This window comes from Lagopus leucura, unplaced genomic scaffold (genome assembly GCF_019238085.1).
Source record: "Lagopus leucura isolate 7727_CA_CO unplaced genomic scaffold, USGS_WTPT01 Super-Scaffold_73, whole genome shotgun sequence".
Lineage (NCBI taxonomy): Eukaryota > Metazoa > Chordata > Aves > Galliformes > Phasianidae > Lagopus > Lagopus leucura.
Window position 1 is genome coordinate 80,504,366 of NW_024962252.1, and position 17,605 is coordinate 80,521,970.

General features: G+C 37.6%; 1 protein-coding gene across 5 annotated transcripts in view; it reads right to left on the reverse strand.

Moving 5' to 3' along the window:
- Positions 1 to 6,788: 6,788 nt before the first annotated feature.
- BICRAL (BICRA like chromatin remodeling complex associated protein) overlaps positions 6,789 to 17,605 on the reverse strand; it is a 41,739-nt gene continuing 30,922 nt past the window's right edge. For all 5 annotated transcript variants that reach the window (XM_042881057.1, XM_042881023.1, XM_042881050.1 and 2 more), the window contains exons 6-12: positions 16,653 to 16,752; positions 15,856 to 15,944; positions 14,216 to 14,277; positions 13,940 to 14,085; positions 13,694 to 13,788; positions 11,854 to 11,956; positions 6,789 to 11,424 (exon numbers count right to left, since the gene is read on the reverse strand). In XM_042881057.1, the coding sequence (XP_042736991.1) occupies positions 10,631 to 11,424; positions 11,854 to 11,956; positions 13,694 to 13,788; positions 13,940 to 14,085; positions 14,216 to 14,277; positions 15,856 to 15,944; positions 16,653 to 16,752 (1,389 nt within the window). In that variant the 3' untranslated portion in view covers positions 6,789 to 10,630. The remainder of the gene's footprint in view (positions 11,425 to 11,853; positions 11,957 to 13,693; positions 13,789 to 13,939; positions 14,086 to 14,215; positions 14,278 to 15,855; positions 15,945 to 16,652; positions 16,753 to 17,605) is intronic.

A 17,605-nucleotide genomic window follows, 5' to 3' on the forward strand; every position in this document is an offset into this window, starting at 1 on the left:
ACACTGTTATTACTCTGGAACAGATATAACCTTAATAAAAGGTTTGCTGGCTTCACTTGAAGTTTTGCTTTGTTTCATTATTTGCCCTTTTTCTCATGTACTCCACGTTTAAAGGAAATATCTGATTCTGTGTCAGCCACAATGCTGTCAAGTTCCCCTTTATCTGATTCCTTCATAAACCTAAGCAAACAGATTTTTTAATTTCGTGTCTCTCAACTTCTTGTATTTTTGTCATGCACTTTGTTCAAATTAATATATGTAGAATCATAATATCATTATCTTGATCCAGTCTGTTTCCACAGTCTCAGATTTCTTCCTCTTTGATGACACATTTACCTTAAAGAGATGTTTTCTTTGTGGTGTCTGAACCAATCCCACCCTGACACCAAGCAAGTACCACACAGCTGAACTAGCCCAATGTATTAGCTTGGTATTAAACGCATAGCAAGCAGCAGCTAAATTAGCTTTTCAAAGCCGACACTCCATTAAGACTGCTGGGAAAAGTTCACACTTTTCAGTGCTATTGTGCCTGATTACAGAATCTAGAATTATAGGAGTTGCAAGAGACCTCTAGAGATCACCTGCTAAAAGGAGGTTCCCTACAGTGGGTTGAGTAGGAAAGCACCCAGAGGGTCCTGAGTATCTCCTGAGAGAAGGAGGCTCCACAACATTTCTATACATTTATACATGCTATTTACAAAAAAAAAAAAAAAAAAAGAAAAGGGTCTGCAGAGTAAATGTTAGCATCTACCTGCACTCTAGTGCCTTCTTACTTCTTTGGTGAAGCTTAAATCAAAAAACAAAAACAAAAAAAAACAAAAAAAAAACCACTCCCAAAATGCGTTACCTGGAGGCACCAGTGCTTTCAGCATAAGCCCACTTACCTGGCTGAAGGCAAAGCCAGATCTGCGTGCAGCCAGGTGTTCCTTATCTGTGAGAACATTGCCACTGCAGGTCTGTGCATCCCTACGTGCAGAACAGGATACAGTGTGCAGCCCCAAATAAAGTTTTTGCAAGAATTTGTACCAATGCAACAAGCAACCGTAAATAGCTGATAGCAATTAGCAGAGCTAGCCAGGTTTATCTCAGCAGGCAGCAGTTTGTGGGTTGGATTTACCAATTTCCCCGCTGTGGCTGCTAAGTGCCTTGCCAGCTGGATGGCAGATTTCTCTTTGGCTGGGTCGATTACAGCACTAAATAAATAATGAATTGTATCACAGACCAATTTCAAGGTGCACAGAAAGCAGAGGCTCAAGTGTCTGAATACGACCCTGCCATCTGTGCAGACAGCAGCTGCCAGCAACCACATTGCCATGGGCTGAGGGTGAGGTCAAGCCTGCTCCCCAGGGAGATGCCAGCAGCTACATTAGCGATGGATCAGAGACCATAGATGACAGTGGACATCAAATCTCTTTCACACTGGAAGCAGACAAAGCCTGCTAAGATCAAGTGCATTCACTTGGTACAGCACTTTATGAGGGGCTGCCTGCAGTTGGGAGCTACAGCATACCACTGACCCTCCAGCAGAGAGGTACAATAAGCAGCATTTTATGGTACACACTCAAGAGACAGCTCTGCTAAAGATACCTACTGTATTGCCGTGCTCCACAAAGACCTTAGGCTCAGATCAGATTCTACTGGCTCAGCTATCAAAAACCTAAGAAAAACTGATACCATAAGTATACATGCAGAGCACAAAAGGAACACTTTATAGAGTCAGGGCATAACTTCTCAAACAACAGCAGCAAGGTCAGGGAAAGCTGATAGGCAAGGTACCCACACCATTCTGTGCACTGAGACAGGGATCCCTGGAAGAAGAGCAGGCGGTCATGTAATTGGAGTTGGCATCAGGTCCAAATGATCAAAACATGGTGAGTCTGTGTAAGTACAGGAGCACACTGTATGAAGAACTGCATGGGGCACACAGTGTAGCACTAACTTGTTCTCTGCATTTAACCAATGAGAGCATAAGAATGAAATATAGGCTCCCTTTACAAGATAGTCATACAGATTTCTGAAATTCTGTTGTGGTGTTGGTTTGTTTTCCTTTTGTTTTTTTTCTCCTAAGCATATACTAAGCATATGAATGTTAACTCAATCTTTTAACCTCCCTATGACACATTCTCTTCCCAGATCAAAAAGGACCAGAAAGCAATGCATTGTTCTCACAACTCGTGTGACCAATAAAAGCTCAATACAAAAGTGCAGCCAGAGAAACTGAAGTCATATTTAGCCCTGCACAATGAAATATATCAGTCCTCACAAATCTTGCTGAAGCATAACAGGCACAGCATTACAGGCTGGGTGAAGATGGAAGAGACACCAGGGTCTATCTGATCCCAGCCCTGCTCACACAGGGACACCTAGAGCAGGGTGCCATGGCCCATTCCCAGACAACTCAGCTCTGCAAGACACCCAACATAGTGCTAAACCATCACTCTTAAATTGCCACATTTTCTCATTATAGGCCTACGTTCTGTAGTTACTGTAGGTACTTCTGATGGGAGGACAAGCATGCAACTACTATTTCCGTGTCCTCAGAGACTGAAGACTGCATCACTGCAGACAGAGTAGCAAATGATCTGCCTACTCTATGAAAGCTATCAAAGTTGGAAAAAAAAGCGTGAGCAAAAGACCAATTAACCTATGTTTGCATAAAGGGATAGAATAGCTAGGGAAAAAACAATGTACTTAGAGTGAGATTTTGTTATTATCCATAAAATTTTAAGACTTATCTTGTTACTCTGAAGTGCACCAGAAACACTCTATTACAATCATTAATTATTTAAGCCCTTCTACAACTGACCAAACCCTTCACAAACGTGCCAAACAAGCAAAGCCAATTCACAGATTGACACAAAATCACCTCCTCACCGAGGCCATGAATCAACACGTATATTAAACTAAAAAGAGAGACTGGAATGACCATGGATAAACACATTCCAAGCATATTTTTTTCAGCTGGAAACTGACCCACATTTGGCTTGAATTAAAGATCCATCACAGTGAAACAAGTAACTAAATGGAAAGATATGAGTCCCTTTGAAGAGCGTGCAAATCAAATTTGGGTGATAATTAGCAGCAGACAATTGAAACCTACTGTTTATTTGCACAGAACCTGACATTTCTGAACAACTCCTTGAATGGACACACAGGCAGCTGAGTATTCTCTGTTTTCCAGCTCCCAGCCCCCTTTTTTTTCTTTTTTGAAGCTTTCACAGGTGACTCAGTCAACTCAACAGCTCAAAGCTACTGCCATCTTTTTAAGATCTTTTTTTTCTTCCCCCAAGAAGCAAACAAAAATCCTTCTTCAACTGTTGTAAGAACAACTGACCTTTAAACACTTATGTCTACTGCTTCTCCACTTCCCGTCCAAACACACACAAACCCAGCATTTCAAGTCAGTAACAGTCTTTGGACTGCAGACAAATGCAACTACCTTTTGCCTATAACATGTTGAGGTTCCTTTAACCTGATCTCCCCTTTTGTGACAGCGTTAATTCCAACCTTCAGACTTGCATCCTTGCAGTGACTGGACCCTAGGATCAGAAGTACAAGAGGTGGAACTGTCATAAAATTGCAATTAGCAACTTTCATTCTGAAATGAGCATGGCAGACAAATGAGTACATAAACAAAATTCCCAAGTTTTCACTGTCTGCAAACATCATTCCCTAACATCTATGTTAATATTTACTCCTACTAAGCCAGGCAGGTAAGAAAGAACATTCCTTGACCTTATTTGGGGTAGATGCTAAACACACCTTCACCTTCAGCAGAAGTCTTTCTGTGCTAGCCTTTCTACAAATTCCAGGTGAATTCTCCCAGTAACACACATAAGGAAAATGGGAGTACAGACAAATAGTTACAACTGTTTGTATGACCATGCTTGATCACATGGGTCTGAAAAAACAACCACAACAAAACAAACCTAATCTCTGACAGGACACTACTACAAGAACTGGTAAAAGTAACTTTAAACTACTGGTACTTGAGGATCCTTTTTTATTTTGTAGTTTGAGATTTGACTGCCAAAGGATAAAATAATAAATCAAGAGCTCCTCTTCAGGCTTCCACAAATTCAATATGGTGTAATTAAAAAACAGTTCTTCAACTCCCTGGGGAAACACTGAAGAGTGAGTTCTCAGACTGGCTGTCAAAGAATCAAGTTTCCCCCGTAATCAGGGAAGAGTAAAATAATGCATTCTCAAAAGCTGAACACTAGTTATCACAAGTGTCAGTAGGTCGTAGACATCTTCATTGAAAACCCAGAATTTACCTTTCACTGTATGAGAGTTCTCTTTTCCATCAATAAGGGAAATGCAACCTCGCAGAGGGAAAAAAAAAAAAACAACAAACAGAAACAACTAAAAACCAATAAAAAACAGCACAGTAGCAAGTAGCTTCCACATCTTTCTTATTTCTTGTAAGAAGTACATTGCCAATGACAATCACTACTCACTATGATGAAAACACCTCAGTGTTTTAGTCTACTCACAGTTCTTAGTAACCCTCCTGCTGCATTTAACACCAGACCTTGCAGATCAGGCACGTTCCTTCACAACTGCCTTTCAGATTGTGTTGGGTCCATTCTTGAAACAGTTACAACATGCAAGCCTACATCCAAGTACAATACTCATTACATTATTAAATTCATTTTTTACCTATGACATTCAGGTATTTTCACAGAAACCTAAGGAGGAAAAATATGCTGTGACCAATAATTTTAAATGATGTATTAACTCCATGACCTAATACAGCAGTGGATACAACCCTGTGCAAGTTCCAGAACATAAAAAACATCCAGTGTTTTGAAAACAAAAAAAAAATCACATTTAACCATTTACATTCCAGAGCTGCCCACAAAATCCATCTCCCACACTTTCCTACCTGCCTGTGTTTTTCCCAAACTCTGGAGCCTGCTCTCCTTCAGATTCACCTAAAATTTATGCATAGAGGTTTCTTTATGCAGAGTCCCTCATTCCCAAGCACTCTGTATCTAATCTTTTGCAGACGCAGAGTTTTTATTTGCCCCTGTTGAATAGAGTTTTCCAAATCTCCTGCTTCCTAATTAATTACACCTTCAAAGGAAGGTGACATTGGTTAACCTTAGTGATAATCACCACTTTTTGTGATATTAACCACACTTTTATTCTGTTTGCCATTTATCAGCATTAGGTATACCTGGCAATATTTAGCTGAAAAGAACTACAGCAGTTTTCCAATCGTTCTGCTCCTGGCATAAAGGATACGCATAACGCATGCATTGTCCCAAGCAAGCTTAAAAAAAGAGGGGAAAAAAAGGTCTATTAGATGATTAAAATAAATACATTTAGCTTCTATGTATTAATGCATTTTGAAATATTTAGAATATTAGCCCCTTCAGTTCAAAACAATCACTGATGCCAAATTGGGCTGATTGAGAGAGTAAGGTTTTCTATTTTAGAACAGTGTAGTAATTATTAAAAGTAATGATGTCTAGAGAGAAAAAAAGCAATCTACTTAATAGGAACACATTTTTTTTGATCACCACTCTAATTCCATTAACCATATGATACTGTCTACCCAGGTGCTGAGATGTTAACCACTGTAGAGTCTGGAAGTCCTTGCATCACACTCCACTGAAGGAAAAAACAAATTTTGTGGATTTGTTTAAGAAAAGAAATATCCTCATAGTCCTTAACAGAAAAGCTTTCTTCCACCCATTTCAACAGACTGTGGGTTAAGGTCTCAAGCACTAGATTTCTAGAAAGGCAATGTCAGAGGCCTGCACTGCATCTCTCCAGAGACAGTTGAGCTGTGTGAGGACAAAACTGTCTTAGGAAATTAACTGGAATGAAAAACCATTATATGGACAAGCTGTAATATCAACAAATGCATGGCAACTCATACAGCCAAGAGTTCAGCACAGTTCTGAAAGTTTGGCCCCTCGCATGACTGCATCATGCAGTGAAAAGCTCTGCAGACATAAAAGTTAGCTGAAGTATTAAAAGCCATTAAGATGCACGTGCATGGACTAACTTTGCTTCCCCTTTTCCCCTTCCAAGCACCAAATTCCAAAGTTGCTGTCATTCCATTCATTTAACATAGTTACAATTTACCTCAAATGGGAACATTTCATTTTCCACAGATTCATTAAAAAAAAGAGGAAAAATGGAGTACACTCCTGCAGTACAGAAGTCAGAGGACGACACTGCAGAGACCTGGTAAGCTGCAGATGCTGGCACACACCTTAACAAAGCTACACATTACACTAAGAGTACATTAGAGAAGGGCCTTACATTCTGAACTAGCTTCTCTACTTGTAAAACACTTCTCACGCTGTGTGCTACCCCAACCCCCTCTGAAATATGCTTGGCATTACAATAGGACGATTTTATAATTTTCTTCCCACTGTATGAACTTCATCTTTTTCTGCCCTAGTACAGCAAGACTGCTCAAATTTGCTTGTTTATCTGTTGCACATAGTTATTATGGATACTTCTTTTAAAACTTCTTAAATCAGACACGCATGATCTCACATGCTCAACAACCTTCAGAAATTCTGCCTTGAAGGAAGGAATAAACACAAGTTGCTTACCCCCTCACCCCAAAACTATTATTAAAAGGCAACTAAAACACACCATGCTCTGCTAACAAAAAGATAATCTGAAGTGACCGTGAGCTGTATAGTCAACTGTACATCCAATGTCTCACAGTCCAAAAGGCTTGCCTTGTAATTTTATGTGGATATGCCAAAGAGGAAAAAAAAAAAATACAACACATTTAGCCATCCTAACCCAAATAGAGATTAAAATAACAGATAGTTGATTTTATTCATTTTGTTACTGACTGAATCCATGTGAGAAGCTTTCAAAATGCAAGTTTATTTTGTCTTGTTGACAAAATAACTGAATATTAACCATAAAGACTTCTACCTTGCAACTGGCAGGCCCTAATCCACGATGAGAGGTGGTGTACTTCACCAATCCTTCATTTTCATAGCCTCCAAATATAAAGTGTTGAAGTTCCAAGCATAAGAGCTTTACTAGATCAGAATCTCAGCACATTTTCTGAAAAATTCAATCACAGTAAGAAGTCATTACCCCTCTAGAAGTAGGAAGAAGCATTACATCATCAGCAATTAAAGTATCTTCTTCTCACAGCCAAAATAAAGAAATGGGAAATACTGCCAACATGGATGAGATGGCTGGTTGACAAACACAAACTCTTTTTCTAGTATCTCCCCGAGGTATCAGGAAGATGATACCTCTATTTTGTGACAACAGACAGGAGAAGGAGAGCGTCTCTCAGCAACCTCATCATGGTAAGATTTATAACGACAACATAGCAGGATCACTGTCAATCCTGTTATTCTGGTATGAGTATTACTGTATGTAATGCTGTATGCTATGCCAGAAGAACCAAGCCTCAGTAGCGTATGCTCAAAAGTTTCATAGAGTATGAAGAGTTGGCCTATATAGTATTATATAATACAGAAATTTTTAAAAGCACGGAAGTAGGAATATTTTGCAACCACATTACTAAAAACTGAGAGCAACCCTCTTTTGGAAATGTAAATATTCAACTTAGTTAAATCAAGACAATCACAGATACGCATTTTTCCCAAATCTTTGGCTGTATTGCAATGGTTGTTTCAATTTGTAATCTCCAACTAAACATTTCCTATCCATGGATTAACAATATATTTACTGACTTGTGTCTTTTAACAGTATTTATCCAACATAACAAAATAAACTGCAATTTGTTATACTTTTTTTTTTTTTTACAAAACATTTTATAAATATTTTTACAAAATGTATACAAAGCAATTTCAAGTGAGACATACTTTACAAATGAAGGTATTTAAGCAAATAAAGTCCATACCACACTGACAATAAGTGACACATCCTCTTTAAGTGAAGTCAGTCTGTAAGGCCTCCCTAATCTAACAGATAAATTATACTAAAATCTTCAAAATGAACATCTTTTTCTTAATTGCCAGTTTAAAATTTGTTTTAATATTAGGCAGTATTAAATAACATTGAGAACACAATGTTGATCCAGCAAAATAGTGAAAACATGTTTAAAGTCATGCACATTCACAATACTTTGCTGGATTCGAGTCCATATGATTAATCTAGACTTCTTAAATAAAAAAAAAAAAAAGTACAATTCTTTCATTTCCTGCTTCATAACGTACCAGAATTCCTTTAGAACTGAATTCAAAGGAGTGAACAACAGAACATGATCAATCTAACATCTACCTTGAATTCGTTCAATGGGCTCCTCTCATAAGTAGTTCAGGGAAATGTGTCTGACCAGATCAACAATCATTACCTTTTGCAATTTGTCATTTTTAATGTCATTGCCCCCCACCCCAGAATAAGATCCAATAGAAGACATACAGCCTGATATACACCAATTGCGTATTTGCTGTACAGACGCTGTATCCATTCTGAGGTGGCACAAAAAGCAAACGTATCAACAAATGTGCAACTTTTTTTCCCCTCTACAAAAGAATTAACTAGTTAGCACACAGCTGCGTAACTTACTGGCTTTCTTCTCAAATCGTTTAGAACAGTTAAATTTCCAAAATCATCAAGTACATACGCATCAGAATACACAGCCATGAGTATTATTAAATCTAAAAAGGCAACAGGTGAAGACTATATCATCAGTTTCACCCGTAATAGAACAAATCACTGCCTGAGAGTCTATTCTATGGACACTTAGCTAAAAATTTAAAACTGGCAATGCTCGTTATTACTTTGAATATTTTATACAACACACGGGAATGTTGGGTTTAACAAACATGTACTTTAAAATTGGCACAATTCTTTAAAATGGCAACTAGTAACATTTAAAAAAAAAAAAAAAAAAAACCAACAGCATTTCCATCCACTTCAAAGGGAAAATGAATTTTAAACAAGTTCATCTTTCTCATGTTGCTTTCGAGATTTGGTTTCCTTTAGCGGTCAGACAGTGGATTGTAGCTCAATACTGAGTTGCACTGTAATCTTTCACTGTCACAAGGACATAATTCTGCTTTCCTCTACGCTATTCAGGTGGACTGAACTGCATGACAACAAAACTCTACCTTTTGTCTTCCTTCCTGGAAATCTAACTGACAACCACAGTTTGTCACAATGAGCCTCGAGGTTATGAAGACTGTAATTATTAAGTCTGGAAAATGATTGGTAATTTCTAAGAAACTGGAGGGGAAGTCTGGGGAGAACATAAGCACATCTTAGAAATCACAAAAGCTGTATCCTCCTGAGCAGACATATGTACTACCTGCACGAGACTAATGCCAGCGTATTTATGTGCACAAAAGCACTCATGACCAAGGTAAACTATGAAAAAGCAGCATGGGCAGCAAAAAAAAAAAAAAAAAAAAGAGAGACATCATAGATTAAAATAAATAAATAAAATAATAAGATTCTATCTTACCAACATGACAGCAAGCCAAATGCAAACCATGCAATAGTTTCACTTGGCTCTACAATATGAATTAATAATTACACACTTTTAGATATGTTTTAACAATGGGACTGCTGATCAACTTTGGTCTGTACATATCTTGATAATTATGACTGCTACAGTGGATGCTTCAACATTCTCTGATAGCAAAATTAAAAAAAAAAATCAAAAGTAAACACTGGCCTTAAATTTTTTTCTGAGTAAGGCTAATGTCCTCTTAAAATATAAGCTACAAATATCTTAACAGCTTTCAAATAAAAGTGCTTTTGACACTTGGTCTAAAAATTAAAAAAAAAAAAATTAAAATCAAAGAAAAAAATAAAAAAATTATACCACTTCAGAAAGACTCAAGGCTGACTACATCCAATTATAAAACGCAATAGCTCTTGAAGAAGAGTTAATATATATGTAATATATATATAAATTCATGGCTCTATCATGGCCTCAACCTGTACACAAGAAGCCATTTACTGGCTTCCAATCTACCTTCCTTAGTCAAGCATTTATTACTTCATATCATGCCACTGTGACTAAGACCATATAATATCATCTCACAGACTAAACTTACCCACTACAAATATATCAAGGACTAGTTTCTGCTCAAAAAGCAATAGAAAAGCACTTTAAGTTCAACTCATGAAATCTTGTTAACACAGTGATGACATCCTTCCAACTTAAGACTCCTAGAACACAGATTCCATTACAAAGCAAATCATCACTTCTGAATAGAGGTACAGTGGGTTTTCCAGAACAACTTAAAAATCTTCTGTGGATTTGGGGAAAAGGGTAGGGGAGAATTGTTGCTTCCATCGCTTTTTAAAAAACGTTTTCTTAATAAATATATCCTTTCAAATGACTGTGATTGTCAGTATATTACCATATTACATAGGGCCTAACGGCCTGCAACCTTGTTATGCTGCAGGACTGCACAATTATCAAAAGCACTATCATAATAATACTTGAAATAGTAAGGCCCTAACAGACTGCATTCTAACAAGGATTAACTTTACTTGGCTATCTCACTGTAACCACAATGAGTATTGCTCTCAAACACAGAACAGAATCTAGTTTAGAAAGGTTAACCTTAAATGTATGTCAGGCTGTACTTGTGGTGTCATTCACATTTGCTTCTGCTAAGAGAAACATAACTTTTCCAGGGTATTGTAACTATTAACACTCTAAGATACTATTTACAGCTGCTTCTAAAATAGAGTCAGTTTCTACACCTTCACTGTGGTCTGGAATAAATTTTTCCAAGCAGTTTTCCTGTGAAGCAAGAGGTGAAAAATTAGGAAATTCTAAGTCAACAGAGCCACTACTCGATGCCTCATTTTGTGTCGGTCTCCCAGTTTTTTTAAGTTCCAAGATATTCTTAAATGTCGTTTCTAAACTCTTACTCAGCAGTAAGTCTTGCTGGGGTTCACTGGAGCCTTTCATGTTATCAGGATGTAAAACCTCATTCTTTGGAGGGCTCCTCAGAGTTTTGTCTTTGAAGGAATTATTACATGTTACCTTTGAGAAAGATTGGACTGTATTCCTTGGTATTTTATTGTGTGTTCCATGACTGCCTCTTGATACAGTTTTTGACAAGTCTTCAGAACTCAAAGAATTCTCAGCTGACTTGGTAAGAACTTTACCAGCCATCTTTTCTTCAGGAAGGGCCTTGTATTGGCTCCCAGAAGAACAATTAGCTTTCTCAAACTTTAAAGCTTTAATGAGGCTTTCCGATTTTTTAGTAGTTCCTTCTTGTGATGTCAAAACGTTGTTAGGCACTAGAGGAAGTTTACTGTGATTTGTGGACTCTGCTGAGCTGAATTTTGGTCGGTCTCTGGTTTGGGTTTTGGTAGTCTGACTTCGAGAAGGTAATGCTTTGCTGGACTGATGGTCACTTTTGCTGGTCTGTGCTTCATCAGCTGTTTTATCAAATTGTTTGGCAGAACAACAAAAATCAGCCTGATAACCATCTGAAAAATTAAGCAGCAACATTTTATTTTAGCTACGTTTACTAAAACCACGTTCAACTATTTAGCATATGTTTACAAAATAATTGTTCAGGTTTTTCTTAGTATTCAAATTTAGGTAACATCTACAGTCTAGCAATTCATGTCTTTAAGAAATATGCATATGCTTAAGAGTAGGAACTTATCACCAAATTAAGCAGCATAGTATGCAGATAATGTGCACAGCAAAACCATACTAAAAGCGCTGTATCTAAATATTCTAATATGCTATCAGAAAGACTACTATTTCAGTCCTCTACATTGCACTACCATACTCCCTCTGAATAGTTTTTAAAACAGCTAACAATCAGTGCCTCACTGTAGATAGAGATATTTTTTAACTGATGATGCTATGCAAACATGCTTAAGACTCAGAAGCTAACCATCACTTACCAGGATCCACTAGTGCAAGGCGCTTCTCCCGGGTCAGAGATGCTCTTTCTTCCTGGTTAAACATCCTATCAATCATAACCATTTCTGCAGATGGATTTATCCGCTGCAGAAAAAGGAAAAAAAAAAAAAACACCTCTGAAGTCACTCATATATTTGTACTAAATTAAAACACTTATAGTTTAGTTACTTTTCAATGGCTTACATATACGTGTGAAAATCATCCATAATTCCATAGCATCTTCAATGATCCTTACAATGACCACAACTTTTAAAATTCAACAATGAAGTATTACAGAATCACAGAATTGTAGGGGTTTAAATTTAACAACTAGAATCACTATAGTAGTTGTAAGTATCACAGCTTTTCACAACTGAATACATTTTTTACCACTGTTTTTCTTAGAAAACAGAACATGCAGTAATTTTCAGAAGAAAAAAAAAAAAAAAACAGCAAAAATCTTGCAATTGAGATCACCACACGATCTTGTTTCTCCTCTTCACTTCTCTCCCAGAAGTACTGGTATTTTCAAGTAGTTTATACTGAGTTGCATTTTGCAGTCCATGCCTTCATGCCAGTGGATGCATCCATCACAGAAAAAAAGCTCACTGGCTATTAAGTCACAACACAGGTAACTTATTCCAAACTTAAGCATTCTTCTGGGTAACTTCATTCCAAAATGACTGAACTGGATGTATCATACAATATTCCAGATGCTAGAAGAACAGATTTTCACCTCTATCTCTCTTCCACTGCAATTACTTGCAAATGTATATGGATGGTAACTATCTTTTAAACAGGACTGCCAGATTCCAAAGCCGTGTTAGTTGTGACACTTCTATTATGCAATCCTGTCTTACTATGCATTCCTGTTCCTAACTGAATCTGATCTGAATTTTTTGTACTCTAATTTTGAATTTTTTTCAGACTTGAATACTATTGTGTCTGAAGCCACAATGAGATCGCCTGATACTTCCAAAATACATTCAAGTAACTGTGCAAGTTGGATTTCTTTTTACCTCAAACCTGGGATTGTGAAAGCATTTCAATTAGTAGTATTTCTGACAAAAATAGGAAACTCCACCCAGTTTCTAAGGAGAAGTAACAATTTCCTACATTAAAATGAGCCACCAGTGTGCCCTTGTGGCCAAGAAGGCCAATGGTACCTGGGGTTGATGAACATGGCCAGAAGGTCAAGTGAGGTTCTCCCCCTCTACTCTATTCTGGTGAGACCATATTTGGAGTTCTGAGCTCCTCAGTTCAGAAAAGACAGAACTTCTAGTGACAGCCCAGCAGAGGGCTGCAAATATAATTAGGGGCCTGGAGCATCTCCCCGATCAGGAAAGGCTGAGAGACCTGGGACCACTCAGTCTGGAGAAGGGAAGACGGAGAAGACCTTATCACTGGTGATAAATGACTCCCACCCACTAGATAAGTGGATGGCACCAGGCTCCTTATATAGTTGTCCACTGGAAGCACAGCCTGTTCAGAGCAAGTGCAAAGTATAAACAAACAGCAGAAGTTAATGTGCCCTTAACATCTACTGAATTTACAAATGAACAGCAGCCTTTGGCAGTGTGTTAAATGAACTCAACGTAAATCACTGATTTTAAGATACAAGTCTATACTGAAAAATCCAAGCTGGTCACTGAGATAGCTGGTACAATAGTAAACTTCACATATACGTGTATATATACTTCTTCATATACACACACATAATGATATATCATTAAAGAGAATAAACAAAATTAACTATAATGCCAGCTCTCACCTTCCTGTGTTATTTTTACAAACTCAGTCACATTATATAAACATTTCTTCTATCTGCATTATGCTCCTTACCATTGCATCTTCTATAAGTAAACATCTGTATTTGTTCAGCATAGCTTGTGTCCTCTTCAATAGCTGTGTAGCTACAGATTCAAACTCACTGTCCACTAGAAAGACAAGAACATACTTTCAAACGCTGTACTTCAGTAACTTGCACAAACTTTAAAACGTTTCCTTTCTAATTGCTCTAAATTGCACAAAGAATTCTCTCAATACATTAATTACAACCCCAATGCCAATTTAAAAGATGGAAATTACCTTTTTTTAAGTCTTCCTCAGTCGGCAGCGACCCCTGACACACATGATATGAAAGGAGTCTCTGAAACACATCATTTAATGATCTGAACTGACTTTTATCTGGTGTCACAGCTTGCATCTGATCCTTCTGTAACTGCTGTAGCATACTGCAATGGAAATTGGTATCTACAATTAGCACATAATCTAACCAAAGTTTATACACTACCAAAAACTAAAGGGAGATGAAAGTTGGAGAAAATATCTGTAATAAAATTACAAAAGAAGCCAATGACTTACAAAGCTCCTTTAGTTAACTGTTTAGCAGCAGGTCGTTTCTGTCCAACTAAATGACCATCCACCTAAGTCCAAAGTAAGAGACAAATTATAGCACATCCCTTCTTTTGCAGAGCTCACATTTCAGCATTTATTTTTGGCAGCTAAGTGTACCAATACTAAGTGCAATCACCAAGCAAGTATGAACACATTTAACCATCTCATGTTTTCACAAGGCACATTAACAGTGAAATATGGAAGTCAGTCCTCTTACATCACAATCTTGTTTACAGGCAAATTCAACTGCAGTGCTTATACATTCTTCACCAGGAAAAAGGCTGGTTATTACCAAATTTAGCAGGTGAAAAGGTTTCTTTTCTTTTGAAAATAAAGCTACTCTCAGGAACTGTCTTCCCCATGTCATCCTGCCTGATACTGATGGATTAAAGTATCTGTCAGGGAAGTAGGCTAAGGCTGCATATGTACATTTTCAAAAGCCTGGTATTTGGCTGTGGGCTGAAAGCCCTGCATTTTTTTCAGTGTTAACAATCCACATATAACCATCAGATCTGTGTCTTCTGCATTCCTTACCTTACTAATGATTTATGAAATCATTTTGCAGCAGAATGCTGTCCTAAAATACGTGGTTCTCTAAGGTAGTAGAGACTCAAGTTCCGATTATACAAGAGGCATTACTCAATCCAAATCTTCTGAATAAGTTATTGTGAATCCAAGGGCTTTTTTGTTTAATACAAACTGTTGGTTTTTTTTTCCAAGACACTGCCAACTGGTCTAACAAAATCAGTCACAGAGGAAAAAGCTACTTTTGATTTTAAAACAGATTGAGTGAAAGCTGTTTTAAGTACAGAACATCCTCCTTACCAAAGCAGGAATGGCATGAAGCAGGCAAACTGCAACAGTGCTTGGTACCTTCATTGCACAGAAAGCATTCACCTTCACATGAGAAAGCAAATCTGACCAATAATTAAAAAACCAAGCTGAACTCATAACTGAGCACTACTTCATACCCTGTACAAATGTATTTCAGTCAGCACAGTTACAGCAGCGAAGAGAAATTGTAAATCAGGTCCTTCCCCTTTTTTTTCCCCCTGTGATTTTGTAATTTAGCTCCATCCACAGCTAAACTTGCAGCTCCTAGCCTAATTCAAGCCCTCACCTCCTATCCTCAATTGCTCAGTCTGGGAATGTAACAATTGTACCCTCCCTCGCAACTTACTTGTATTCTATAAAAACTGGCTTCCCCATCCAGCCCCAAACCCTGAAGCACTGTTAAATCTTTTGTACATAATTCTCACACAGGAAAACTTTTGGTGGGAAACAAACACATGCTGAGGAAAGAAGACAATGCCGTAAGAATTAAAGGCTAGATGGAATTTTCTTCCTCCTTCTCATAAACCATCCCCACCCAAACACGTACACAATAGCTGAGTTTACAAGAAGTAACAGTATTGCCTAACTCATCTTCAACTAAATCAAAGAACTGTGATGTCTTATCAAATTATCTTCAGGAAGCAACAAACTCCACTAAGCAAGGACATCTCAAAACAGCATTTTCAGAATATCAACTGGCAAAATACTCCATGTTTGCTACGTCAACTTCACTGAAACTTGAAGGGAAACATATAAGTGAAAGTCTTCTCTACCTGTATACACTGAACTGAAGATGATCCTACTCCTTTTTCTTGTGATGTTCCAAGAGATTGCTGTATGATTTTTCCTCCAGAGTCCTGCCCTATAAAAAATACATTAAAGAGACTGTAATGCTAAGCAAGAACAGAACCATTTAATGTACCTATCCCAATCATTCTAGTTGAGTTTTTGTCTTTTAGGTGAAAGACGCCTCACAAGTTTAAAAACACTGATAGAACTACCCTGGGGACAGACTGGCACCTAAAAATAGAACAGGACTGATACTCTGTGCTGCAAACTACAGGAAGCCTAGAATATAAGGATTTCCTATCACACCACTGCAACACACCAAGAATTTCAAGTACCGTAAGTACAGTGTCCCAAAAATTACTGAAAAAAAAAATCACAGTACATTTTACACTTTTCCATATTCTTCAACTATCTAACTTCACTGAACTTTTCTGTAACTTATTCATACTGTCACAAGAGAAGATACAAAAATTTCAGACAATTCTGTAGCTGACGTCTGTATTTCTCCAAGTTGCAAAAAAGAATAGAAGACAGTTCAGTTCCGTTGGATTTTATAAAGGGAAAACTAATTCTCTACAGACCAGATTCACCTTTTCGAAAAGCACACACTGAACACTGAAAAATTTTGTTTGCAGTCTCCTAAAAAAAAACAAACATTCCAATTACCTCTATAAACACGAGCCAGCAATGCAAGTCTGACACTGTGAAAAAGAATCTATTGCTGCTGCAAAAAAAAACAACAACCTGACAACAGAATGATTTTTAAAAGACCATGGTTGACCTGATAGGGTGTTGCTCAGAAGACTTGACAGCTGATGTTGTCTCAAATTATCTTGAGCCTTTGACGCAGAAACTGGTGATGTCTGGTTCATACCTTTCTTCTGTGGCACATGCATTAAAAATAAAAATAAAAAGCTGAAGTATTTACTGAAAGCTTTAACAAAGAGGAAAAGAGCAAGAACAGGCAAATGCAGCACTGTGCATCCTCCCTCAGCCTCAAGCTCGGCACTGGTGAAGTCTCACCTTGACTTCTTCCACTGAGTTCAAGAACTGCGTACAGTAAATTAGAGAGGAATGGAAACTCCACCAACAGTACAAATACACAGAGGGTACATTCTGGATGCCCTGTGATTCACCCTGACTCAAACTAAAAGCAGCCTTCAGGTAGCTCAGCTTTTGAGAGTCTCAAAGATGCAAAGTCTCAAGAAAAACACTCAATAGAACAAACTCCACGGTGTTCAGCAACTGAATGATACTGACCTTATGATACCGTACAACATTTAGGACTTAAGTACAAACTAGCTAAGGAGATTCTGGGAAGCAGTAGAATCTGTTCCCTATAGTTAAGACCACACTGGCCGCTTTTTGGTTCCAAAATTTTACCTGAAAAATATATTCTTTTACAGCAATAAGGAATTCTATGATTTTGTAACTGCTGAAACTCACTGGCCTCAAAATGCATCCTACAAATACAAAAATAGAGACATATGAAGAGAAAGTCAGTGTTCAAATTACTCATCTGCAAACAAAACATTACAATCTGTGCCAGCAGTTTTAGTGAAGAGTGAAAATTTGGTCCTACACGTTTGCCTTTATTTTCTAAATAAAGCCACAATATTACATTGCCTGTTTTGGTCTCGGTTAGCAAAAAAGCATGAGACCTTTGGGAAAAGAGAAAAAACAACAGTAATTGGTGCAATTCCATTCTGAGATGATAGCTATCAGTATTTTATA